Genomic DNA, 27,499 nt, shown 5'->3' on the forward strand with positions numbered 1-27,499 from the left:
GGGCTGGGGGAGAGGCTGAGACCCCACCAGCCCCCCCTGGCCAAAGCCCCCCAACAGCTTCAATTGTCTGTGGCAGGACCCAAAACTGGGGTGTCACCCACAGGGGCTGGGGGGGCTCCGGGCCAGGGGCCACCCAGACCTGGACATCGTCGCTTTTTGTCCCCGCGGGCCCAGGTCCGGGTGTGCTGGGGGGGGCTGAAGCACCAGGGGGGGCACGTCCAGCTCCCAGCGCTGAAGGACACGACTCCAGGCAGCGGCACCAAGGGCAAGTTGCCCAGGGCTGGGGCTGGATTTCTGCAGAAATGGGAATTTTCCTCCTCCTCCGGCAAAGGCCAGGGCTGGTTTAAGGCCCGGCTGCGTCACAAAACCCAGCTCCAAGCCTGAGAAAAGGCCGGGGGGGGGGCGGTGGGGGGGGGGGGTGCGAGGGGCTGGGGCAGAGGAAGCGCCTGGTTATTGCTGGCAGCAGCTTCCCTGGGTGAAAGGACGGGGGGGAGGGAAATCAGGGGACATTTCCAAACTCCTCCTGGAGATAAAATTTGGAAGTGGTGCTGGGAGAAAAAAAACCACCTTCAAATCTTAATTTTCCAATAAAAATTAAAAAAAAAAAAATATAAAAAAGAAAGCTTCCTGCTCCGCCACCGAGAGGAACCTCTGCGGGTCTCTGCAGGGGCTGAAACTTGAGGGTACCGGTGTCCCCGCTCCCCCCGGAGCGAAGCTTCAGCGTCTCCAACCCCCCGTCCCTGCCTGGCCCCAGGAGGCAGCGAGGGGCAGAAATCCCCCGATTTCATCCCAAACAAAGCCAGGCTTCCAGGAGAGCTTCGCCTTCTTCCCCCGCCGCAGCTGGGCCGAGTTCCCTCCCAGGTCAAACCCCGCAAGGAGCAGATTTTCCTGTTGCAAGTGAAGGGGGACTCGCCCTCACGGGGGGGAGCAAAATGTTCTTCCAGTCCCACAGACCCTGAGGAGAATAAAATGCGCCGCAAGTTTTTTTTTCCACTGAAGAAGCCAGAAGATTCAAAGTCAAGGTTTAAAATTTAAAAAAAAAAAAAAAAATTATATATATATATAAAAAAAATAATTCTGTTCCCCATCTTCCCCGGCTCTCCTCCATCTTGTGATTTGGCAACAGGGGCATCACATCATCAACTCCTCTGAGATGGTGAGTGCACAAGCGACGCCCCAGCGAGGCCCCGGGCGACCAACAAACCACGGCACAGAGCGGGGGTTCCCCCCCCCCCCCCAAAAAAGCCTGTTGAAACGTTGGTTCACGGCAGCACAGAGACCACGGGCTGCAGCGAGAACAAAGCTACACAGAGAATATTTTTTATGGCTCGTAACTATCCCGTCGTTCACACCAACAACGGGGCCCAGAGGGAGTTTCTGGGTGACACCGGGCGCCCGCCGAGGTGGGAACCTCCAAATAAAGCACCTGGCTGGAGCCACAAACAACCCCCCGACGACGGGCACCACGTTTCCTCCGCGGAGAACGGCGGCCGACGAGAAGGTTCTTGCGCAAGCGTCCTCCAGAACCGCGTTCTACAGGGTTAACGCTTGGAAGAGTTTCTTTCAATATTTAAAAAGTTACAATACTTCTGTGTTTTATAGAAAAAGAGTCCCGGTATAGAAGATTGAAATAAAAACAGTAAAAGCCACCTTCTGAGTTTGGAGGGGCTGTCTGTAACCCCGACAGGAACCCTGCGCCCGGCCCAGCGCGCAGAACGAGAACCGCTGGCGAGCGGCTCCGGACACGCGGGGTCTGGGGCGGGGGAGCGCGGGGGCTCCCGCAGCACTCGAGTCCTGAAGCCTCCGGGTGAACAGACCCCCAAAACCACAACGTCCTCCTCTGCCACCCGTCCTCCGGAAGGCTGGAAGTGTTCAGAAAGTTCAGCAGTCTTTGGAAAAAAAAAAAAAAACAACAAAAAAAAAAACTTGGGTGTTTTCCTTTACACGTGGATATTTGATGGAGCTACAATTTGCTTCCCTCGGGGCTTATTTTATTCTGAAAACGAAGGGAATATATTGAGCTCTGGGAACTCTTCGTTGTTGTAGTTGGGTCCCTGGTCTCCCAGCATCGTCAGCATGTCCTGCGAGGAGACAAGGAGAGAGTTACGACCCGGCCTCCAGCATCGCGTCGGGGAGCTGCCGCACGCCAGGACGGCCCCGACCCTCCCAAGGGCTGTGTCCAAGCCTGCAGAGAGCAGCAAATTTAAGTCATAAGCAGCGGCTGCACCGACTCCTCTGAAAGCAGGGGGCAGCAAGTCGCAAGAAGAACAGGAACCCTCTTGGCTTTATGAGACTGGGGGGGCGTTTGGCTTTTTTGTTATTAATAGAGCTAGAAGGGTTCCTTCAGCCGCGGGTAGATTCACGCTGATCCCACAAGGGACCAAGCCACAAAGCCCAGGCGAGGCCTTTCTGCTCTCTCTTCTCCAGCTCCGTCAGGTTATTCCCAGGTTTTAGACCTCATCAGATTATTACAAACTAGAGGGACGAGCTCTGGGCGGTCGCTGCCCACGCTCGGCGAGCAAAGAGCGCTCGTTCCCACAAGCCCGGCCCAGGCCAGTCCTCGCTCGGGAGGTTAAAAAAGCACCGTCTTACTGAGAAGACCTCAGGCTGGCTTGGCTGCGGCTGCTGCACGTGCTGCTCCCCCGACGCCGGGCCGTGGTGCTGTCCTTGCCACTGCGGCCACATCCCCACGCCCTCGGTCGCCCGCGCCTGGAACGGGGCCGGCGTCTGCGCTGCCTCGGCGGCTGTTTAACAGAGAACGAGTCAGCAAACGAGTCCCGGGGCAGCGCGGGGGCTCCCACGGGCCTTGAACGGGACGGGAAACGCGCGGCGCCCTGGGTGACGCCTGGTGGTTAACGGGGTGGGATCGGGCCTCCAGGAAAAGCCACTAAACTGTCACGGGGGCAGAGCAAGAACAAACACAGGGGAATCCCAGAGGGGTTTGTAAAACGGCTCAAAATTCATCTGCTCTGGAGCCTCGTGCTGGGACGGCGGTTGAAGGCGGGAAAGGCAGCGTCAGCCGAAGCAGGGGTTTAGCTGCACCCTCCGCCCGGGCGTTCCCCGCACGCAAGGCGCTGGAGATGGCGTCACCCTGAGGCTGCGTCTGCCCCACGCTCTCCTCTGAGGGGGGTTTTGCTGCCGCCCCCCTCCCAGCGCCCTGAGCCTCACTCACCGAAGGCCGTGCCGCGGCCGGTGAGGTTGGGGTAAGCGGCCCCGGTGGGAGAAGCCGTGGAGCCAGGCGCTGCCATGGGGCTGAAGGAGGACGGGGTGCCTTGGAAAGTCCCCATGCTGAAGGAAGAGGGTCGAGTCTTCACCGCCTGGGATGCCACTTGCTGTAAGAGAGCAGGGAACGGGAGAGGAAGAGGAGGGATGCGTTTCTTCGGAAGCTTGGCCCAGCCAGGGCGAGAAGGGGAAAGCACAGGGGCGCCCAGCACGGCTCCGCCGCTCGCTGGAGTCGGAGCGGGTCGATCTGGAGGGCGAGCAGGGTCTGGAAGGCAGCGGGGACTCGGGGCCTGCACCGCAGGTTCAGGCTTTGCTACCTGGGGCGCGAACGCCGGCCGTGTCCCGGGAGCCCAGTTGGTTCCGCTGACCTGAGCTGGGGTGGAGTGGCGCGAGATCTGCGCCAGGATCCGGCCCGCGGACGAGGGCTGCTGCTGAATGATGTTCACGGGAGGGACCATGCTGCTGCTCCTGGGAGAGGCACCAGGTATCACAAACAGGACGAGGAGGCACAAACACCACCCCTGCAAGTTACTGAGGGGGGGGAACAAGCCCAGAAACGCCAAGTAACTTTGCTCACGTGCCAGCGGCCACCGCACTGCCCTGCCGGGGACGCAGCCGGCGGGAGCTGCGGGGTTTGTGGGCACGGCTACTCCCACCCGGCTCGGTTTTTGGCTCCCGCCTAAGCTAAGAGGTACTAAGAGGTACCTGCCTAAGCTAAGAGGCCTGCGACGAGCCTGGGCCAGCAGCAGGGCAGGGGGCTACCAGCAGCCGGGGAGATAAGGATGAGGGCGAGTGCTGGCACCGCGCCGGGCCCTAAAGCTCCTGCACCCCGGAGCGGGAGCAGAGTGGCACCAGGCAGGAGCAGGGGGGCAGGAGCCCTTCTCCCCCCACCCCTCAAAGAAACCAACACCCGGGTGGGCTCCCCCGGTACGTTCTGTGCACGCTCCACAGGAACACGTTTCCGGACAATCTCTGCCCTGCAGCGCGGCTGGGAACACTCCGCTGCTGCGGGGGGACACGCAAAGGGGAGGGGAGCGACGGCAGGGCAGGACCAAACGCACACGAGGCCGCGTGGAGAGCAGGAGGCCTCACCTGAAGCTCTCGGCGGGTCGCGACGGGGTGAAAGTGTTTCCCTGCGTGAAGAGGGGCTGGTTGGCGGGCACCGAGCTGGCAGGAATGGCTTTGTTCTGGTCTGAGGAGAGAGGTCGGGTCACTGCGGGGCTGGGAAAGTCTCGGCAGCAGGAACGGGGCCAGAACCGGTTGCGAGAGACATGCCCGTGCGAGGGGAGACTGCTCTGAGCCAAAGCAAACACGGCTGCTCCTTATCCAGAGACGGACTCCAGATGGTTTTGTAAAAGCCTGTTTAATTTGATTTCCTCTCCATTTTTCTAATAAACTCGCATTAAGGTTCTCTGGGGTTAGAGCATCCACCACGCTCAGGGCTCAGACTGGGACAGAGGGAACCGCTCTCCAGGGACAAGCGGGAAGGCTCAGACTAAGGCAGGCGGCGAGAGCAGAGCAAGAGGCACCTCCACACCCGCTCCCTCCCCAGCGAAACGCCGCTGCAGGACGATCCACTGCCACAGCAGCACGGACAGGAATCATCCACCCAGCCTCAAAACCAGCTCTGTTCTGCAAGGCCCGCAGCCAGCACCGCTCTGAGTGACCGAGGACAGAGCGGCGAGCGCTCGGAGGGAGGCGACGGGCCCCTGGCCGCACCCCAGCACTCCCTACCTGCACCGATCCCGCTGTAGATTTCGCTGAACCGGGGGTCCCGCTCCTGATTAAAAAGGTTCTCTGCCTTCTCCAGGGGCTTGCTGTGCTCCGGGCCGGCAGCTGCCACGGGCTGAACGGGAACCTGACGCAGGCAAGCGGGAGCCGTTAGTACCTCGAGCACGAAGGAGGCGGCGGCCTCGCGGAGAACGGCCGAGGGCTCTGCGGGCAGAGGCCTCGCGCGCAGGAGGCCGGGCTCCTCTCCGGGCTCCTCTCCGGGCTCCTGCGTGTTTTACGGGGACTGCGTGGCCAGTTCGGGCTGGCAGCATCGAGCACAGCCGGGAGGAGCCCGCAGGGGCGGATGGGAGCCCAGGAAGCGGATCACCTTCCTCTCCCAACTCTCAGCAGCCTCAAGTCAATCGCGTGCGGCCACCTTTAAAGGCCCAGCAAAAGGTAATTTAAATAACGCCAGACAGCAAATGCAGGGAGTAACCAAACCCCCCGTTGATTTACCTGTGAGTGGTCGTAACCAGACAGGCTCTCTCTTCCCGGGACCACTTCCAGCTCTGTCTGTTGTGGTGGCTGCTGCTGCCTAAAATAGAAAGTCTCTGTAACAGGAGAACACCGGCTGCTAAAAACGATTGCCAAGGGAACAGCTACTCTGTGGTTACACCAATGATTCATTAGCCCAGAGGAGTTCACTGCTGCGGAGAGGAAAGGTTGGGTAGGAAGGCTATTTGACAGGAGGGCAGAACCAGCGAGAGAGGCACGGTAAAGGGAGCTGAGCACCTCCTGACCTTGCGGGCAGCTGTGCCGTGCCCATCTCCAGGGGAAGGCTGACACTCTGCCCCAGCTGGGGCCTCTGCATGGAGTTTGACAGGGCAGGCCGAGACTCCTGGCTCGAGTTCCTTTAAAGCAAAGAAAGAAAGAAAAAAAAAATATTTAAAAAATACCAAACGAAAGCAAACAGTTGGCTACTGCGTGTAGGAGAGCGCGCCTGTCTCGGTTGGAAGCTTTGCTTTTGTAAAACCTGTTCGAGTGAGGGATCCTTCCACTCAGCTTCCGCGGGCTCTGAAGGGGGGGTGTCATGTAACACAACGCTACCGGCTGCGAGCCCAAGGGCTCTGCCCCCTCCCACTCAGGCACTGAGCAGGGGAGCGATTACAACCTACACCAGGAGCACGGGCAGATCTGCATTGTCCTTAAAGCACAAGCAAAGGTTGCAGGAACCTAAGAACCCCCGAGGTTTTCCATTCAGCTCTACGTCAGACACTCCAGAGCTGGAGCATGCAGAGACCACCAGCAGTTTTAGGTTTCAAGCCCAAGCCGTTGGTGGAGTTCTTTATGCTCTTCTGTTAACTGTCAGAAGTCAGTTAATGTTTAACTCCCACAAGAAAGGAACAAAAATCCAGCGTTTTCTCGACAGTTCTTTTGTAAGCTGCTGCTTCCGTAGCACCTGATCTCCATGATGAAACAACACGGAAAACCTGGCGAAGCTGCACATCGATAAAATGCACCTCACCCCCCCGCAGACCCAGACCGCTGCTCGCCTGGTCTGAACTCGTGCCGTGCTTTGCGAAGGCGCAGGATGGATGTGAGGATGGATGCGTGTGGAATGGATGAGCTCAAAGAGATCTCTCTAGCACCGGGACGGGAATTAAGGCCCGTGTCAGATCCGCATCGGGTTCAGCCCTGCGCTCAGACCACCGCTCTTTAAAGCCAGAAGGGTTTGTCACTGCTCAACCCTTAATACGTCCTCATCAGAAAGCAGCAGTTTGCCAGCTGCGGGAAGGGAAGACGTGCTACCTCCGCTCTAGGGCTTTGCCTCTTTCCAAAAACCCCCAGTTTTTCACTAGCTCACAAGCAATCTAGCCTTCCGCTTGCCTGGCTGGAGAGACGCCATTCGCTGCGCCCACCAAGCCTGCAGTTAGGAATCATGTGCAGGCTTTTTTTTTTTTTTTTTCCCCAGTTGCTGCTCTTCTGTAGGGGGCCTGGAGCTCACTCATGGGAAGAGAGAGCAGCTCTGATCACTCCCAACCCACCGAACAGTCAAGAGAGGGGAAAGAAGAGAGCAGCAGTGAAAGCAGCCTCCCCGCTGGAGCTCGCTTCCGAGTCCGAGGACAAACTACAGCAGCAAAGAAAAATAAGTGTTTGCTCCCCACCCCTAGTGGCAGAGCCCCGCTCCGAGGAAGAGCCGCCCTCCGGACCAGCTGCCCCCCTGCCCCGCCGCAGGAGCCCAAGAGCTACAGCCAAAGGCCGACTGCACTGACATTAGCTCCGAAGGCGAACGCGCAGCCAGGAGACTCGCTCCAGCAACCAGAGTTAAAAGAGGCACTGCTGGAGCCCAACGCTGGCAGCTCGCTAAGCCACACAACCGAGACAGCCAAAGGAATTACATTTCTTGCACTTTATAGTCCTCTAGTGCCTGCCACGGCCCAGGAAAAGAGCGCTCACGGGACTCAGCGATTTCTCCAGGGCCTACGCAAAGCTTGGTGAGGGGGAGAGGCCAAAGCTCCCGCAGTTCTGTGCTGCTGGTTATTCTGGGAGGAGATCCCAGCAGTTCGTGTGCTAGCACTGGTGGTTGGCAAGTCATTTCCATGTACATACTTGACGTTGGTGTTGGTACAGATGATGTACTCAATTTCATCCGAGTAGGGGTTCTGGAAGGTAAAGGAGCTGGTTCTCATCCAGAGCCATTCCCGGTTTTTGGATCGGAATCGGAACATGACTGACAGAACCTGGCCTTTTAACTTCACCACCTAAAAAAACGTAATGCCATCAGTAGTACCTGATAAAAGAAGGTGTTGAAGAGCAACCTGCCTCTGAGCACAAGCCACCCCCCGCTAAAACCCCGTGATGGCCCTTTGCCTCAACACCTCCAGACCGTGTCGCGGTCTGCCCCAGCTAACGGGCGCTGCCGCTCTTCCCTCCGGCTCCCTCGACTCCTGAGCGACATGGGAGGGGAATCTAATATCCCCTTTTTGGCTTCCACTTTTCTTATCTCTTTGCACTGGTGAGATGTATGAAAAAGCCTCCAGTAAATGAAGCACATGCTGTTGCTTCTGATTCCAGCTGTTTGCACAAATGGACATGAGCAGCTACTTTTTGGAGTCATGAAAGCACAGGGGCAGTCTTACCTGCCCTGCCACAAGTCCAACGCCCTCAGAAATAAGAGTAACGACAACAGGGCAAGCAAACCACATCCATTTCGAGTTCCGCAGCACTGGGCTGGGCCCTAGAGATGAACCAGTGTTTCAGCCACAGAAGCATGGCATTCAAGTAGGCACTTTGGAGCCACGTCTCTGGCCCTAAAAGCAGACTGGGCTAGCAGCCAGAGGATGAATTCAAGAGTTAGACATCAGATGCTTCTGTTTCGTTTTGCACATTTACAGTTACGTGACTGTATCTGTCACCGTTTGCCATTGGGCAAAGGAGAAATATCTAAGGTTTCTTTTCCTCTTGGTTTTCCAACCAGTTTCATCGCTTTGCAAGAACCAAGACAGATTCCGATCCGAATACCACGCCGCATGCAAAGTGGCAGCTAAAGGGTTTTACCTGCTGAAAGCTGTCCCGCAAAAGCTGCTGGTCTTCCGGGTGGCAGAAATCCACAATGTCTTTCCCCAGAAGTTCCTGATTTTAAAGGAATCGGGGGAAAGATCAAGTCAGTTCATCTGGCAGGCAGACTCCCCCTTTCAGGTCTGCCCCATTAATTCCCCTCTGGACAGGTCGTTACCGCTCCCCCCTCCCAAATCCCTGTTACACAACCCAAGCAGAGGAGCTGGCGTGCTGCATTTTGAAGAGAAGCACAACAGCGGTTGACTAATGTTTGATCTCCAACTCAAACAGAGGCAAAAATGATCTTAATTGACATTAGACATAATCCAGAGCCACCCACCCTTCCAGCGATCAAAGTACTGAGAAAAGCACATGAAAAAGCAACTGGCGGAGAAGAACCACAGGCCTGGTTTAGGCCCTGGGCATTGTTTTATCAGATCTGTTAGACAAGCAGAGCCGTGACGTACGAGACGGGGAGGAGGGAAAAGGAAGTTTGACCAGCGGTTCTTTCTGCGACAGCTCCTACCATCTTCTCACCTGTGGCTGGTAGCCAACCGTAGCCACACACCGGTGATCTATGAAGGTGAAAATGCCTTCGGTGTTGTGCCGGGAGATGAACTCTGTCGGCTGACAAACATTGTTCATGTCCGTGCAGTTGGGTGAGCTGGTGACCTGCAAGGCCAGACAGGGACAGCGTTACCGACCCCTGCAAGAGCTGCTCTCTCCCGGCCGGCCCTGCAGGCGGGTTTGTGGCCACCGGGGAACGTCTTCAGAGCAGTTTAACTCTGTGGACTTTCAGGACAAGGCAATGTTGGACCACCGAGAGATGCCACCCACCTGGAGCCTGCCAATAGCCACGAGGCAAAACTTGCTGCCCTGGCCAGCGTCCGGGTCATCATCAGGCAGGGAAACACCTGAGGAGCGCAAAAAATTCCAGCAAGGTTAACGCAGGAAAAATTGCTAATTTCAGAGGAAAAAGACAGGCAGTTCTGACGTCAGTACATCTTTCCACCCCGTTTTGTAATTCAATATCCTTCTCCATGAAGTGATTTGGTAAATTAAGTTGCCCCCTCGCCCTTTTTTCCACCAGAAGGGTTTAAGACATCTAACTTTTAGCAAACCAGCCTATCAGACAGCGCAGCCTCACTCGCATCCTCCACAGCACCGCTGCTGCGCGGAGACACAACCTCTGCTCCAGCAGCAGCAAAAACCAGTTCGATCATCAGACAAGAAAAAAGCGACAGATACATTTGCAAAGCATTTGCTGGCACGTTCAGAGCACAGAACAGACAACTTCGGACCACACGCGCTTAAAACCAGCCACAACAGAACCCTGCAGCCGAGCGGTTACCTGCGGGGGGCCAGGCTTTTATGTAGCCCGTGCAGTGCACCACCACGTAGTGAGGTTCGCCGTCTTTTGCTGCGCCTAAGCCGTTCCTTGGGAGAGAGAAACAGGCTGATTGTGCTGTATGTTAAACTGGGGGAGGGTGAGGCAAGGTTTCTACTTGTATTTTTAAAAAAAAGTTTCCACAGAACACCTTTAGGGTAAAAAAAGAACAAAGATTGAATGTAAATGCAAGAGGTTCAAGGAGAGAATAGGCTGGAATCTCTCTCCATTTCAAATTAAAAAGGGACAATATACACCTGAGCCCAACAACAGCAGCGTAAAGAACACGTGGTGTTAAACTGCCTCCAAACCCCATCTTGGAATAAAGATTAATCTTCCCCAGGATTATCTTCCTCACAGAGTGGTACTTTGGTTCTGGTACCAGCGGGGTACGTGAACTCCCATGAGCTGTATCAGCCTCCCCTACACGCTCCCCACAGCGTGTCCCCACCACGCTGGGGACGGAGCTGCAGCTCCTTGTGTTCCCAGCGATGCAATGTGCCCGCCCGTAGCTCCTGTACGACTCACCTGCAGCGATTCCTCATAAAGCTGAGACGGTTGACAGAGACTGGATCCACCGAGCTGTTGCCACACCTGTACCAGAGTCAGAAACACAAGGGGAAAGGCTTTTATCTTTCTTGGTCAACAGCAAAACAATCTGACACTCTTGAATTAGCGGAAACACCCTCTAAATGGGGATGAACCTTTGAATCTCCAAGTGAAAAGCCCTTTCTAAAGACTTCAAGGGAGGTGACACATGGGGTCAAAACAAATTGTTACTTGAAACTGGATCTTCTACAACAGCCCGGAACGCTGTCTTAGCCCAGGGCAAAGAAAGACCTCAAGAACCTGACTGTTAGCACTGCGTGGAAAGCTCAGCCATGTTATATCACATCTACCTCAGAACGAGCAAAAAAAAGGCTGAAATAAAGCGTGAAGGGGCCAGGGAGCCAGTTCAGCTTCAGGCTCAAATGGGATTTCCCCAAGAATCTCTTCATTACCTCATCCGGCAGATGAAAGAGCGTCGCGAGCCCATACACATCCTCATGGACTGCTGGCCTTCCTTCTTGACAGTCCCCGTCTTCAAGTCTAGGATGCGACCTAAAGAAAAGACGCAAAACCAAGACGCTGCTGCGCCGCGAGTCCTTTCCGCAACGCCGGCACCAGGTAACGTGTTAGGAAACTAGCAGGACACAAGTGTCACCAGTGGTACCTTTCGATGCACTCTCAGGGGGGGCTGCAGGATCCTTGTTAGAAAGACACCAGGGTTTGGTTCCTTCTACAAAGGGAAGGTTTTAATCCAAGTCCACCGCAGGCTTTCGTGCTGCCCGCCCCCCGCCGAGCCCTCCCTGGGCTGCTTTACCTGTCAGCGCGTTCTCGGAGGTGGAGAGCTGCTCCCTCAGCTTGCCCACGTCGTCGGGGTGCACCTGGTCGTAGAGGGTGCTGCCGAACCACTCCGACTGCGGCTGGTTCAGGACGGGGGTCACCGAGTCGGAGACGTAGACCACCCGCCCGGTCTCACAGGACACTATGAACAGAAAGCCATCGGCCGCCTCCAGGATCAGGTGTTTGAGTTCCTGCGTTCACAGACAGACAGACACGCTCTTAACTCCAGAGCCAAGCCGGCGACACCCTCTAAACCCACCCCAGCACCCATCTCCCCCCACCCACAATTTATTTCCCCCCCCGATGGCAGTGTCTCCCACAAAGCAGCATCAAGCCGAGACCTGGTCAGTGAGGAAGGAGGGTTTGTAGGTGCCGTCAGTGGAGGTGTTGCCCGTGCCGCGCAGGGACTTCATGTGAGACACGGCCATGCGCAGGATCGTGAGCTTGTCTGGTTTGCGGGCCAGGGCGCTGCAGGTGGGCACCATGTCCGACAGCTCCGTGATGTAGGCGGTCATCTTGTTCCTCCGCCTACGTTCAATCTCGCTGTGATTTTCCCTGCAAAAGGCCAGGGAGGAGAGGAGGAAGACGAAGTCACCAACGGGCCAGAAGCCTCAGCCGTTTCCCCACGTCAACGCTTCCACAAGGCCAGAGTGCAAAACACACAGAGATGCATCAGGGTCGTCAGGAGTTAGAAGGGCTACAAGCGCCTCACATGCTGGGCGTGCACAAAGGAACGCAGGAACAAGTGCAAGGAGGAGAGTCTACAGCTGGACCTCTGCGGCGGACAAGCGCCTCGCTCTTACGTCACATCGGTGCCCTGGTGGAGGCAGCGAGCTAGGCTGAGCTACTTCAGCAGAGAAAGAAGCTTCCCCATCAGCTCCACAACACTGCAGCAAGCCAAAGGATTTCTTCCTTTACCACGGCCTCTGCTCTCAAAGTGGGGTTCACCTCACTTTACTGAGGAAATTCGCTGTTAAAGAGCACTGGTGCAGACAGGCTGAGGCGACTCATCCCACCCTGTTTGTCTGAGGAGGAATCAAATCCCCTTCAGCACCTTTCAGACACCCGGGCGTCTCCAACAACCCTACGAGGAGGCCAGGGCAGCAGCTACGACTCGGGCACCTAAATTACAACAGAGGAGTCTCACCTTGTAGTGCCTTTGTGAAGATACTTCTCAGTTACCCTGAGAGCCTTTTACAGTGCGATGGCAGGAGGGAGAGCTTTAGAGGGGATAAACACCTGGTTTCTGTACAGATCAAGGCCCCTGTTGGATGGACCATCGACCAGGCACGCACAGGCCTGTGAAGAGGCACCACGGCGAGTGCTGTCCACTTACAGTCCTTAAAGAGGTTCTTCACACACCTTCTCTACACCTGCTCGCAGGGCACAGTCCCCGCCAACCCCCTGAGATCAGACCAGAACTTGGTTTGGTTCTTTTTATCCAGCATATGTAGTTTAACTGGGTTACTAAGGTGGGTTTTTCAAAACAGAACTTAAAAGCCAGGTTTCCTACCCAGAAGGATGGGTCAGATGCAAGGAAGCACATGGTGGGAAATGAAATGAGCTGACAGTGTCGGAAGGCACACAGACAGGCAAGTGAGTGAAAGAGGATAAAAACAAGAACGGAACATTTATCACTACCAGGTGTGCAACCACTCAGTGACCTTGCTCCTTGCTGCAAGAAACTGATATTCTGAAAGAGAAGTGCTTCAGTTCTCACACTCACCTTTAGCTCAGTTTTCTCCAAACACACACGCTCAAGTGTGAAAATGAAGCTACCTTCACTACAAAGGCTACTGGGAAACAACCAGACATTTCACTTGCCAAATATTCTTTACTACAGGCTCTTGCATGACAGCAACAACTGGCTGCTGGGGACAGAGGAAAGGGCCACTGCTTCACTGGAAGAGAAAGCCCTGAAGAGCGCTGCTGTTTGCTGGGCCCCACCTCTAGGGCTTCCTTATCTCCTCAAATATTTAAGCTATGCAATACTGCAGTTAGGAAAGGCTGCGTTTGGGGGTTATTTTTTGTTTTAAACCGGCCAGCAGGCCGTGAACTGGCCAGAACCGTGGCGTTCTCAGCACCCGAGAGTCTTTGTAGTCCTGTGCATTGCTTAAGAACGAGCCCAGGGTGGAACAGACGGGGTACGCTTGCGAGACAGCAAGCCACAAAACGAGTTGTTCTTCATCAATTAGCAACCCTCAGCTCTGCAGCAGTAACGAGCTGTGGGTGGCGAGCAGCAGAAAACCTCGGGGAGGATTCAAGCAGTTTTTATTCTGCAGCTGCAGAGAGGGAAGGGTACGCTCAGAGCCGGGGAAGCGCCGTCCCGGCAGCGCAGGACTCAGCCAGCGCCGGCTGCGCGTTAACGGTGCAGCACGCGGGATCACTTGGGTCATTTCAGCCACAGTCCCTCGTTAATTACAAACGGGAACTTGGGGGGAAAAAAAGATCATCTTGTTCTCAGAAAGTTTAAATCACTGCAATGCACAGGACACCACCTCTCCTGGAAGGTTTTATGGGGTGGAAAGAACTGAACTGGTACAGTTTCTGATGTCTGCTCTGACAGTACAACAGCCTTCCCCCGACAAAACCTGACCAAGGCGAGAAGAGGCCACTTGGCACCTTGATCCAGCACAAGAGAAACTGTATTTAGCACAGGTTAGCAAAGCTACAGTGCTCAGGGAAAGCAACGCCCCGCCAGGCTCTACCCTGCGGCCTTTGGCAAACAAATCCTCTGTGTATTCCCCACATTCTGGGAGCCAAATGCCCTTCCCCTCCTAATTCCAGTTACACAGCGATTTCCAGGAGTCTGTTCACTTTCAAGTCCTCTACTGCAGCAGATGAGGGAAGGAGGGGGGAAAAAAGAGAAGTGATGCCTAGAGAAACATTAAGGAAAGGAAATACTCTGCTTGTCCATGCTTGAAATCTCCATTCTCCTACCTGGCAAGTCTCTCCTTATCCGCTGAACTCTGTTCATCATCAGACCTAAAAATAAAATCAGCGATCTAAGCTAAAATGGAAAAAGTTTAAAGAAATGAAAAATGGGAAGATGTACTAGGAAACCCAGCCTACAGACAGGCCTGTTTTGCAGAGGAGCAGTCCCACAAAACAAAGCAGTCATTAGTTTGCAACGTTACACACGAAAGGGCTGCCTATCTGCATTGTTTGGAAGTTTTAAGGCGCTTACCAAGACTGTAGAATAGGCAAGGGGGAGCTGGTTTACAGACAACCCAGGTGCAGATTATTCTGCGCAAGATTAGAAGGTTAATGGCAGAACTGGGAGTTCGGGTCCCAGTCACATCAAACTACACTTTAAAGGAAAAAAAAAAAAAAAAAAAATCAGTAGCCTCTTCAATAGTATTAACAAATCAGAAAAGCAGATTAAAAACCCCAAATCCACAAACAGTGTAAAATTCACAGCTTACAACACATATTTTTGTAACGCTGCTACATAAACACCATTGGGGAGAGCACAGTCGAGGCGGCTGCACGACAAAGAGCACACAGGGGCGTCTACACAGAGGCACAGACATTCCCCACCAACCTGCACGCGCTGTTTGCTGAGAAGAGGAATCTGCAAACCTGGTTTTACAGAGGCTGGTGAGTTTTCCTCCTTGAGGTCTGGCTGCCTTGGAAAACAAATAATGCCCCAAAAGCTACCGCCAGGAAGGGAGGAGGTACGTGTGCCCGGTAAGGCAGGCGGCAACCTCCCCCAGGCTGAGCAGCTGGAACAGCCGCTGGGGGTTTATGGAGTCCGGGAGGTGCTTTGAGCGTTAGCTGTGGTGCCCTTCCACTTCAAACGGGTTTAGTACAGCACTTTAAAAACAGTGGTCATGTTCACTTCCACGCTCTGTTTTGCCTCACGTCATCCGAGGAGGGAAGAACGCCCTGGAAAACGTGGGCTGCCAGAGCTGGGAGGAGCAGGGCACAAGCGGTCCCGGGTAACGGCTCCGAGCGGTGCGGGCAGGCCGCGGGGCACGGCGCAGAGCGGGGCTGCGCCGCGCTTCTCTTACAGCCGCTTCCCGGGGTGACTCTGTCCCTGCTCCTCAGCTCCTGCCACCGTCCTCGCAGCCTGAGCCCGTAACGGGAAGCGCCAATCGCTACGTCAGAGCGCAGAGGTCCTGCTGGTGCCCCAGGGGCTCAGAAGCGACATTGGGTTGTTTTGTTTCTCTGATCACACCTTCCTCCCCTACCACGCCACAACAGGGGTCACGGGGAGCCCAGAGCCCGCTCCTGCGGGGGGCCACGAAGCTGTTCAGCCCCGTAGCGCGTGCCTACAGCATGTGCTTTTTTGGTATTTCGCATCATCTTAGTGCTTAAATGTATTATTAGGGTCTGCGCTACCTTACGTTCCCAGAGCTTATGACTTGCACTAGGGAAAAAAGTTATTCAGTGTGGGCTGGGAAACCCATTTCTAATTTGCTTGCCTTCAGAACAAGTTAAATCACCGAAAAAGCTGGAGAACCCCCGTTTAGAAGTCCCTGCCAGCCCTCTGGCAGGTAACAGCGTGACGGTGACCCCAAATTTTGGCTTTGCAATTGTTTTGCCTCTCTGCGTTGAGACTCTGGCACAGGTTTATAGCTCTGGCTGAAACATCACAGAACAGGCATTTCCAAAGCATTTCGAGGCCGCTGGTTTCAGCGCGTGACCTCAGTGGGACCGCAGGGAAAGGCCCCGGCGCCCGCCACTGTCCCTGGCTCAGCCCGCGCCGTGATCTGCCCTGCTGACCCGCAGGCTCCTTGACACAAGGCGCTGGGCAGTCCCTTCCCCAAAGTCCTCAACCACTTGAATTTTAACTCCAATTTCAGGAATTCCCGAAGTCAGACCCCCCCCAGACAAGCCGCTAAGCGTAGCATCTCGCCCATTAGTCTGTATTTGCTTATTTTGCCTCTTCACAAGACACGGTGTGATGTGCCTTCACGCCGAGGGGACACCTGGAATCCACAGCACTCGGAATATACACGGAAGAATCTCACTTTGGCAAAAACATTACACATCAACACAAAATAAAACCATGAAACTTGACTTCCATGGGCTTCAGAAAGTTGTAAAAACACCATGCGGTCAGTCCCAGTACTAGATGGTACAGACCTACTTTCAGACACCAACGAGGAAACAATCAGAGTCAAAATATCGCCTATAATGTTACTGTGCACTCTGATCTCCAGGAAATCCCCCATTTACAGAGAAAGCTCCCGCCTAACTCCCCCACAAAACACACAAACCACAACATTTGCCAGGAAACCCTGTTCAAGTAAAACTTGAAGCATGAAACTTGCATCTCTGCAAGTTTCTTGAGCAGGAGAAAAGAATGAGAGTCCAAGGCAACAACTGAAAGAAATGTTTAAAAAGAGGAATGTAATCTCATCACACTTATAACAAACTGGTCCAAAAAACACCAAGGAAGATGTCTGGATCCTTTGGTGCAGCTTCCTTCAAAGACAGACGATCTAACCGCTAGTTAGAAGGGTGCTGCAGGGTCTCTCTTACATTAAGGTGGTTTGAAAACTTCAAAAACTGGATCACAGCCGACTCTTACCTGGCAAATCTCTCTTTATCGTTTGGCATCGGGTCATCATCACATCTAGGAGAAGGGGGAGAAGAGGAAAAGTTCTTAAAGCGTTTACAATTCTTTCTTTCCCAAAGACACCGAGGGAAGAGCAAGGTTTAATAAATCACACCAAAAAAAGGCCCGGTGTTAAAAAGGCAAACTGCTGTGCGCAGGCAGAGCCGAACTCTTCATTTATCTAGTTAAAAGACTACAGTTTAATTACATTTATCACCTTGAGGTTTTCCACATCACATTCTTACCAAGGACAGTGGCACCACACTCAGTAATTTAAGCACAATCACACACAAAGAAATAGGTTTGAAGACACAGTTAGCCCAATCAAGACCCTCATCCCAAGGATCTCAGCAGGCAAATCCGACACTCCTCAGGGCCGTTATCATCTCCCAGCCATTCCGCAGTCGTCTTTAAAAGACCGTAACATATGGCCTTCCCAAATCATTAGCTGTCCGATCCTAAACCACGCAGCGAGACTACAAATAAGTGACACGAGCTCTTCCAACTCTTCTGCGTTCCACATGGATCACGAGGAGATAGTTGAGCCTCGCCAGCTCCTCGGGAGCAAGGATGTCTCTGGAACTGAAGCATCCTTACAACAGATGAGAGTCAAGCAACGCGTGTCTGAGGCACTGACAAAAGCTCAGCACCTTGCTCTTGTACCGAGAATCTATTTGGCAGAAGAGTTCTCTCTCCCATCAGCAGAGGCTTGGCCAGCAGCAGTGCTCCTACAGCGCTGCGCTGGAACAACCAGCGGATTGCTGGAAGCATTCATGGAACTATTTAACCTTTTGAGATGCTGAACACAGCGGAGCTCTGCAGCACCCCCTCAGCCCAGGGCTCGCAGGACCCGCTTCCTCCGCTGACCTCGTCTCGCCACGGGGCGTACCCGGGAGATGTGAGGTGAGATGGCGCCCAAGGGAGTCACAGGATCCCGCCCAGGCACAGCCCCTTCTCTGGACTCACAGAGTCCACGTGCACAGCAGCTTGGCTTTGGCCTCAGCTGCAAAGATGGAGGAAAGCTGCTGACTAGAGAAAGGGAAGAGTTTAAGGAAACGGGACACCGTCCCCTGCAGACCCCGCTTCCCGCTGCGCTGCTGGAGAGGAAGAGCCCTGTGGGCAGCAAGCTCCTGCTCGGGGGGGGGGACACACAGACACCCCTAGACCGCACAACAGAAACTTCTGGGTGCGATGTTCTCCCTCACCTGAGGAATTTACTGTTTCCTTCTCCATCATCATCAAAATCAAGCCTGAAAAACAGAAGCAAGAAGATGATTATTAACCAAGTGGTTTCGCCTTTACAGGTGGATTTTCCATCTGTGCCTACAGGGATGCAGATGATTCCCGAGAGGAAGATTTAAGTAATCCCAGGGGCTAACGTGAAACAACCTATAAAGTTTAGAAGGGGACTTCCTTTACGTGTCCATCAGAAACAGGGCAAGGAAACAGTTCAAAAGACAGAAAGCCCACGTGGAGCACCCGCTGCATCACAACCTCCTGTTCTGAAAGCTCCGGATCTCCACAACTGCTCCTCACCGCACCGGGGACCGACTGACAGCCTACAGGCGGAGCACTCCCAACCCAAAAACCTTGGATCGGTTGCATTTAAAAAAAAAAAAAAAAAAAAAAAAAAAAAGCAAAATACTTCAAGAGTTAAAGTTCAGTCTGGTGACCTGTGTAGTTAGTGTCCTTAGTTCAACAGCAGACAACGTCACCGTGTTTGCTCGAACAGGGTCAAAAACCCATTTCCACAAGTGTGTATGTGGGAGGACAGAGGAAAGGCTTTTCGCTGCGTTTCCTTTCGGGGTGGAAAACTGGCGTGTAGATGCAGCCCAGCAGCGTGCGTGTTGGTAAATGAAGTGTGAGGAACAAGTAGCAGACAGCGTGGGAGGAGCTGCAGGGGAGTGGGAGCATCAGCAAATGGAGGTGAAGGAAAGTTTGAGTGACTGGGGGTGAGGGGCAGGGAAAGATTTTAATTAGCTTGAAAATTAAGAGGAAATTTCTTGTGCCAGGAATTTAAGAGCAGCCACTCAATATCCTTTTAATTTGCGAAGGCATTTTTAGCAAACAAAAAGCCTACCACAAGCACACTGCGGCTTCCCCCCTCCTCTCCCAGAGAGGGCCCGGTTGCGAAGGTCTGAGTAAGCCCCAACATTCACATTCTCTGTTCCTCTACCTCTCTCGCAGCGATGGCTCGTCTCGTGCTCCAGTGCCTCCTGGCTCACTCTCAACCCTTGGGGAGCACCCCTCTTCTCCTGCGAGGTGCGACTCAGCTTTTTAATCCCCTCTTTTTATGCGGAACACAGAACCTGGCTTAACGCGTATGACTGGCATAAAGTAAAGGGGCTGGACACCTGAGGGAACCAGGAAACGTCTCTGCTTAGAAGTCGACAAGTTTCCTCGTCACAAGGCTGACCGCTCTTTCAAGAGAACAATGCTTCCTCAAAAATACACTTTCTACACACCCCCCTCCCCAGAAAAAGCGAGACACTCACCCGGGACGCCTCTTGCTGGCTCTCTGAACGATGGCTCCTCCGGCCTGTGCGCCCGGCCCAGGGTTCCCCGAGCTGACGGCTGCACCCAGCGAGGAAACATCTGATGCCATTTCTAAACGGGAGAGTGGAAAAAAAGCCACAAAATAAACCAGTATTACGTCAAACCCCCCTCTAGTTCAGAGGGTGGGGTATTCTCCACATATAGCTCCCATTAAAAGCGAGTGCATTTCAGCATCTGTGGCTGGGTTTTGTGCAATGTGTGCTTCTGGGCCTTTCATCTACTGCCTCTCCAGAGCCTGCGCTAAGGGTCCATTTCAAGCTTGGAGCACATGCGGTTTTCATAAGCTCCAAAGCTTAGATCACTAAACTAAAAGATGTGGTCTCCTTTTTAGACAGAGGAGGAGCCCGGTGGGATGGTGGGTGGGGGCTGAACCCATTCTCATATGCTAGCTGCACGAGCACGCGGAAGGGGAGGGGAGACTTGCGAGTTCGCCTAATAACGTTAACGCTGCCTCTTGGAGAGGGTTTATTTCCCAATCTAAGAGACAAAGAATTGACCAAAAGGCTCATAAGGCACCTTAAAAACCATGATCTTTCAGACACTCATTTCCATTCCTCGGCGGTACCGACCTGTTTGCCAGCCTCTGCCTACGCGCCCCCACAACTGGCCACGCACCCAGAGCGAAAAAACGTCGTGTCGGGGAAAAACTGACACACAGCGCGATGGCTTGGAGCCAAACCCCCTGCGTTTTACACGTAAAAAAGTTGCACAAGCAGTAGGAAATCTAATCAATGCTCTCTGAGGGGTGAAGCAGGCAGGTGACGCTCTGAAGAAGGGCGGAATTGGTGAGACCAGGCCACACAACAGCGCAGTGCTGCTTCGGCGAGAGGTTCCACGTAGATATGACACGTGAGAAGATAAAAGGCCTACTTCGAGACGTGAAGATAAGCCCTTGATGGGGTATGGGGAAGAAAGAAAGAAGAACCTAAGTGGAGAACTTGAAGGCGCTGCCCTCCCAAGCCAGATGGCAGGCCCAAGCCTGTTCCGCATTACGGGGTTTTTTCCACAATGAAAGCGAAGAGCCTCGGCTCTCCCCGCAGCCGCACACACGCGGAACCGCTTCACCGGCCGGGTGGGAGCTGGGCTCCCCACCCCTGCCCCCCTTCAGGCACTGCAGACACCCCCTTCCCCTCCCCAGACGCTTCCCCAGCAGCTCCCAGCGACACGAGCTGGGATTTCTCCCTCCCCGCAAGCCGAGAGCCTACGCCTGGAAGCAGCGATCGCAGACGCTGCGCCTCAGCGCCGCGCTCCTCAGGCAGGGCTGGTGCCTAATCCTGGTTGCTCAGAGCAGACCTAACAGGCTCTGCCGTTCAGAGCTCGCTCAGCACGGCTTAAACCGAGCCCACGGCCTAACGCTGCCATGAGAGCCGCCTTCAACCTCCTTCTGCGTTAACACAGACCGATCTGCCCCAGAACCGGGGTTTCTGAACAAGTTATAAGGCATTTTTTCACGTTTCTGAAATAAGTCAGCTCTGTACTCATTTTAATGGTTGCAATTTTTTAAGTTTGCTGCTGACCAACTGCCAGACTGCAACCAACAGTTGCTTCAGCCAGAGAGTTTCCACCACAGCCTTTGCAATCCGAGTTGCACGGAGTGCCTTGGAGGTAGACAAACCACTTCTGCGTTATCAAAGCGGAGGGGACCAAAAAAAAAAAAAACCCCAAACCCAACACACGCAAAAAAAGCCTATTGCTGGTGTTCCCAAACCACAGCAAAGGGCTCCACCGACACCGAGAGCTGCTTACGCATGAAACGCTGCCAGAACCGGTGGGACAAAGCAAAGAATTGAAGTCAGGTTTAACAAATACGGCAACAAATCGGGGCTTAAGCTGTGAGGCTGTCAAATCTCAGCCTAGCCAAGACCACGAGGATATTGCTCGACAAGTAAAGCAGAGCTGCGCCACAGCAAGCTTCTGTGCAACAGTCCTGGATTCCACGTCTCACCTCATCGAACATAAAACGCAGCCTTGTGTATTCCCAACACCAGGAAAGAAAGGGAAGAAAACCCCCCTAATTTTCAACATCACAGATACATCTGGGTTTAACAAGTCTTTTTACAGAAGCCAGATTTCAAGCCAGGAGCAGTTTGACCTAAGCAGTACTTCCCGAGCTGGCCTCTGCGGCGCGGCTGGAGCGCGGCGGCAGCTCCGGCTCTCAGAAAACGTGCTCCAAAACTTCTGGTATTTCTTAAAAAAAAAAACAAACCCACAACACAACTTTTACCACAGGAATATTGCTAGCCTTTACTGATGGATTTGTTTTCCTCCGAGCGGCTGGCACTGCTGAAGAAGTTTCTTCCTTGCCAGTCCATAGCATTTCCCAGGGGTGACTAAAATATGGAATAAGCGTCCAGCTCAATGCTTGGCAGCTGAAGGGGCCAACAACAACAGTCCCAAACAACAGCGTGAGCGAGCACACCCAATTTCAACACTAACTACAGCAAAACACCAGCACTTCTCTGAAGTTTCCAAAAAACAAAACCAAACCAAACCCCAACGACCAGCTGAGAACAAAGAATCAGGAATGGAAACAAAAATTTTTAAAAGACAGCAGCTTATTTGAGGTTAGTGGTTTTCAACATGTGAATACATAAGGTCTCTGCTGGGAAATCGGTCCCTGTGTGATAAAGTCAAGTCAGCTGATGTGATGTACTTAAAATAAACGGAGGTTGGCTCCATCCTCCACGCTGGGACCACACACCTCCCCCTTCCCCTCTCCGCTCCATTTCGGATCACTTGGACACCCCGGCCCCTTCCCTTATTTCTAACCCAAGGTGCAGAAAGGGCTGATACCAAAGGTCTTTGTTTAGCAGAACACGGCCCCGAGTGGAAGTAAACCAGGTCAGAGGGTTTGTTCCTTTTCCCGAGGAGCCTCTGGCTTCCCAACATACGTATTTAAACACCACGGTGTGAACAGAAATAGTTTCTGGAGCACAGCAGATAATCATTTTATTAAGGAGAGAGGAATTTCCGCTTTCGGGCAGGGGAAGGAAGTGACACTGTGCTGTTCCTCTGCAAATCAACTTTTAAATAGGTTGAGGGGGAGGGAGGGCGTCTTTGTTTTTAAAGGCCTTTGCTCTTTCCAAGGAGCCGGCCGCGTGGACTAACATCTCGCAGCAGCGTCGCACCGTGAAACCGCTTCACCTCGCGCTTCAGCTTCCTACTCGGAAACGTTTCCCCTCTCGTGGTACAACGTGCCCTTTCACACGTGGAAGAAAATAACATATCTTGAGATTGGGTAAGGTAAATTGGTAATATTTTGTTCTGTGTACCGAGGGAGAGCATCAAAATGGTTACGCGCTCTTTCACATGACCCACTGGCCTCTCTACTACATCCTCACCCCAAAAATAGGGAGAGCATGGGGGAGGATGATGGGGCGGGAAGAGCTTTTTCCCCCTCTCAGAATTCCTAGGACACTCACACAAATGCAAAGCTTCCTTTCAAAACCGCCGCTTTCCCCCAATCCAAACACGGGCCGTACGGCAACATTATCCGAGGTCAGCGTGGAACTGATGGAACCCAACCTGGCAAGGCAAGCTCCGACGGCTCCGCACACGCCAGCGGGGGGCGGCGAGGGCGTCTCCAGCGCACACGTACTCGGTAAATCCCCCGGCCCAAACACCCACCAGAGAAAAGCTGCCACTTCACAGCCAGCCCTCCACAGCTGCCCCTGGAAGCCACTGGCTCCAAGCCCAACAGGCAAGATGGGAATAGCCAGAGGCAACCCGAGCCGAGGACCCAGCTCGCGGAGTCAACTGGTTCTAAGAAATCCTGGGACGTGATCGCCGACGAAACACCGGTTTCACAACTTTAGTTTTAAGTCACCAGAAAGGGCGACCAGAAAAGCTGCTCATCAGTTGTCCGAAGCAGCGACTAGCGGTCCCCAGATCTCAGGCTGCTTAGCTCTGACTCAACATACCGACATCCAGAGCTGCGAGAACAACATTTTTCAACTACTCCAAAGTAACGAAAGAGGCACTGAATATATTCCTTTGAAACAATCAATGGTAAGAGCAACAGGACAAACGTTCGCTTTCATCTTGAAAGTGGTTTCTTCAAAAACCAGATGTGCCCCCAAAAGTCCCAGTCGACCTATCTCAGAGGGCAGGGTGGGTTTCGTAGAGACACTGCTGCCACAAGCAACATCCGTGCTGGGTCTGGGCCAGCCCTTTCCACAATCAATCCCTGCTGACCTTTAACATGTGTTGAACCTAATTAAGGCCAGAAGAGATAAGCAGAGGCAGCAGCAGAGAAATTACAGATCTTCATCTGTAACTGAACGTAAGTCTGCAAGCACAAGCACAACTCAGCCAAGAGTTTGGCCCCGAACAGAATAAGATGGGACTGTCATCGCGAGCCAGGCTTCCAGCCCAGCTCTCCTGGGAAGGGCTCTGTTGCAAGTACTGGCGTCTCAACAGTGAAAAAGCTTCAGAAATAAAGTCACAGAAAATATTCCAAACTGTGATTTACGAGATGGGCCTGCCGTAGCTCTTAAATGCATTTTTATTGTACCCCTTAGTCTGCTGCAGCCAGGCACGGTCCAAGCGCAGCCGAATCGGCGGTTCCTGCTGCGGAGCGTTTCAGCAGATGGTGCCTGTTCACCAGGCTCAGCAGCGGCCAGCACGGTTGAGCGCAGCAAGATTCAGTTTAAACTTAACCATTAGTGAGCTCCCCCAAAAGCCAAGGAAGTTTAGAGCAGGTCTGTGAGCACAGAACAGCTGCTAAGATAAGGCAGCGTGCTACTTTAACCAATATTTGCATTTCACTCCCAACGGCTTCGGGCCGAGCAGCATGGCTTTGTATTTACAAAGTGTCTCGATGGCTGCGTCTCAGGTACATTTAAGAGATTTATTTTTTAAGTAGATGGGTGGTTTTTTTTTTTTTTAGGTTGTTTGAACTTCCCGTGCAAGGCCAGCTCAGCGCTTTCATTCCCTTGGGAACCTTCTCCAAGAAGCATTACAGAAATTAAGTAAAAAAACATAGAAAAGAATGTATCTTCCATTTTCAAGTGTTTGAAACCATCTATGCATAAAAGTAAATGTTTGAAGTGAGGCTGATCAATCATATTCATCCAGCCAGCTGGAAAAGTGTCCTAATAATCCAAGTTAATACTAAAACTTGCAAGTAAGGCAAGCCACTTCTCTTTTTTTAACCCCTCCTCATATTTCCTCCCGGCTAGGGGATGCTATGCTCTCTTCACTCCTAACCGGGAGATTTGAACACACAAAACTCGCTTAAATTGGCATAACTGAACGCTTTCAATCCAGCATTCTTCACAATTCAAGTCTTTTTTCAGTTAAATATGACCAGGGAACTGTGCTGTGGCTCACCTCACCCTCACAATGATGAGGGAGCAGAAAGGTTTTGCAGATTTATTTTTCAGTCTTTTTGCAGATCTGTTTTTCAGTAAGTTTAGCTGAAAACAGAAAAGTGCTTTATCTACCTCTCACAGGTTTCTGAGGCGACCTGCTTTGCCCGTGGAGCATTTCGAGGAAGGACAGCAGGCCCAGGATGGCACGACACTGAACACAAGCCGTGGTTTGAACGCTTTAAAAAGTTCCAACTTATTTTTCCAGTAAGCTTGAACACACAAATAAGTTCCAACTTATTTTTGTGGTCAGTTTGCCCATCTCCCGCCACAGCCTGCTGAAGCTGGGAGGCCATTCAGCGTATCTGGGGGCATTATCCAGCGTTCAGTGGAGCCCTGCAGTCCGTTTTTCAACATCAAAGGAAAGAGGACCCAGCTTCTAAAGAAGAATTTTCACAAGTAATTTGTTTTATTAATAATCTCTATGTATATGATGCTTGCGCAGACTGTAAATATTCCCCCCCCCCCCCGTTTAAAAGGGCCAAGCTAATATTGGTCAGTCAGTCTGCCCATAGTTATAAATATTTAACACAGATGTTGAAAGTTCTTTCTATTTTCCTTGTGAATTTAAAACTTTCCTATTATGCACAACATCGTGCAACTCCGAAGGCTCCACTTACACGAACACTTTGCAATACACTAACAGAACGAGTATCTTCCTTTTTCCTTCACTGGATTCTTACAGAGCTGGCTCATAACGTACATTTTCCATTCCTACCCCAAGCAACAGCATTTTTTTTGCTTTGCATTGAGCTACGCATCCTTTGTTCACCAAACTAAAAACCTTGGTCTAGCACTACGCTGGCAGGAGAAGAAGTGAACTTCCTGATCGAGCCCACAGCACCACCAGCACACATGACTAAAACTTTACTACTTGGAATAATTTCACTCTTTCATGGGATATTGCTGTGAGCCAAAAGCATATTTTGCTGCAGGACAGGATCACAACTTTGACAGTTTCCATGTCAGATATATATTTTTGCTAAGCTGAATCAATAATTTTCCTTTTTTTTTTTCTAACACCCCATGTCTAACTTCTGATTGCTGAAGAATTTCAGATCATTATGTGAAACCACAACCACGTATTTCCAGACACCAGTTCTGCACCCTCGCCTCAGAATCACCACAGACAAACGACCCAACATGTTTTCTCAATATTTAAAGCCACAAAAGCTTCCTATATCGTTAGAATGAAAAAAAATCGTCCTTTAGAAGTTACATTGAATAGTCCTCCATAAACCTGAACATGTCACACGACCCAAGACCTCACCAGCCTCAAGCCACAAGCAAGAATAGTCAGAAACCACAAGCCAAAAAAAAAAAACCAACCCCAAAAAAACACAGCTCAAATTCCGATCTCAGTCACCACGTTTTAAATCCATTACAACTTCACAGACACTGGATTATTCCAGCTACATACTAATTTCAGAGCAATTTAGACAAAAACCCGAGAAATCCCAAAAGATTCAGTGTATATCAATATCACCAACTTCCAGCTTCCTCCGAACGGGGAGTCACCCCTTGGTTATCAACCTGAGAGCAAAAGTTGAGAGAATATTCTGCTCTCTGCTGACGGGCGCTCACACCCTTGGTTATGCACCAGCTATTCAGCTCAGCAGTTTAAAAAGAGCTGGAGAGGAGATTTGTAAAAATCCTTTTCGAAACAGCACATCAGATTTTGTCTGTTACCAATTAAGAAAACCTCAATTAAACATACCGCAAAAAAAAAAGGCTCTACAAATGCCATAAACCGTTCAGGACAATAAACACAGGCGAGCCCCCGCAGCGCTTGCTCCCTGCCAGGAGGGCGATGATGGAAACCAGCCCCCAGCCCCAGGTACCCCAGAGCGGGGCCCACGCCAACCGGAGGAGCTCGGGGAGCCGAGACAAGCACCAGCGTCTTCCTCCCCAACAGAACAGCCCCCCCCCAGCGTTTCCCTCTCCACTCCAGCTCCCCTTCTCTCCAAACCAGGCTGCCACTCAATGAAGTGCCTCCTTTAAAAAAGTTTCTGCCACCCGACAACCAGGCTGGTTCCCCAAACCCCCCCAGAGCCGCCAAGGCGGCTCCCTCAGCACCCTCCCCCCCCACTGACCCCCTCCCTTCTTCTCACGGGTGTCCCCCACCCCATCCCACCCTCCCACAGGCGCCTCCTGACCCAGCCCCCCACCCTCCACAGAACACCCCTGGGCTCCCCCAAAGCGCCTCCCCCGACCAAGCCTCCGACCCCACTGACCCAGCTCCTCGAAAGCCTCCAGCCTCGGGTGACACCTTCGACCCACCCCAAAACTCCTCCAGCTCAGCCCGGGCCTCCCCCGCGAGCCCAGCAGCGGCTACTACCGGCCCCTCCAGCGCGGCCCTCCGGCCCAACCTCCCTCCACCGAGCGCTGCCTCCCTCAGCAGCCCCCTGCCCGCTCTAGGGCCCCCTCAGGCCCCCCCAGCTCGCCCCCCAGGCCCAGCACCCCCTCAGTGTCTCCGCAGCCCAGGCGTCCCTCCGCAGCCCGCCCGCCCCCGACGCCCCGGCTCACCCGGGTTGGCGGCGGTCGCTGCCATGGCCGGCACGGGCAGGCACCCCCCGCCCCCCGCCTCCCTCCGCGCCGCCACTGCCAAGATGGCGGCACAGGAAAACCCTCTGCGCTACCGCGCAGCCAAACCTGCCCGCCAGGAGAGGCGGGGCGGGGACGAGCCGCAGCGCTCCTATTGGTTGATCCCGGGGCGGGGGGCGGAGCGAGAGAGCCCGCCGGCAC

The 27,499-nt window shown here is 53.2% G+C and overlaps 1 protein-coding gene across 12 annotated transcripts; it reads right to left on the reverse strand.

Annotated features, from left to right (window-relative positions):
• Positions 1–1,304: 1,304 nt before the first annotated feature.
• On the reverse strand, positions 1,305–27,389 carry ARNT (aryl hydrocarbon receptor nuclear translocator). Of its 12 annotated transcripts, none has more exons than XM_074852948.1 (24): positions 21,610–21,719; positions 19,325–19,436; positions 18,035–18,079; positions 16,803–16,847; positions 14,204–14,248; positions 12,905–12,956; positions 11,605–11,818; positions 11,241–11,454; positions 11,091–11,156; positions 10,879–10,978; positions 10,406–10,471; positions 9,842–9,927; positions 9,328–9,404; positions 9,028–9,162; positions 8,491–8,565; positions 7,543–7,694; positions 5,733–5,843; positions 5,449–5,527; positions 4,957–5,080; positions 4,315–4,414; positions 3,591–3,690; positions 3,173–3,332; positions 2,593–2,744; positions 1,305–2,081 (listed from the first exon to the last, which is right to left on the reverse strand). In XM_074852948.1, exons 1-24 carry the CDS (start codon positions 21,700–21,702, stop codon positions 1,992–1,994), a joined length of 2,493 nt encoding a protein of 830 aa, XP_074709049.1. In that variant the 5' UTR covers positions 21,703–21,719; the 3' UTR covers positions 1,305–1,991. The 12 variants fall into 12 exon arrangements, with proteins under 12 accessions (XP_074709049.1, XP_074709048.1, XP_074709052.1 ...); XM_074852947.1 differs by having other exon boundaries at positions 2,602–2,744; positions 3,540–3,690; positions 21,610–21,718; XM_074852951.1 differs by lacking the exons at positions 12,905–12,956; positions 21,610–21,719 and adding an exon at positions 27,281–27,389 and having other exon boundaries at positions 3,540–3,690.
• Positions 27,390–27,499: the final 110 nt, after the last annotated feature.

The sequence above is a fragment of the Strix uralensis genome, chromosome 32, assembly GCF_047716275.1.
Source record: "Strix uralensis isolate ZFMK-TIS-50842 chromosome 32, bStrUra1, whole genome shotgun sequence".
NCBI classification, from domain to species: Eukaryota; Metazoa; Chordata; class Aves; order Strigiformes; family Strigidae; genus Strix; species Strix uralensis.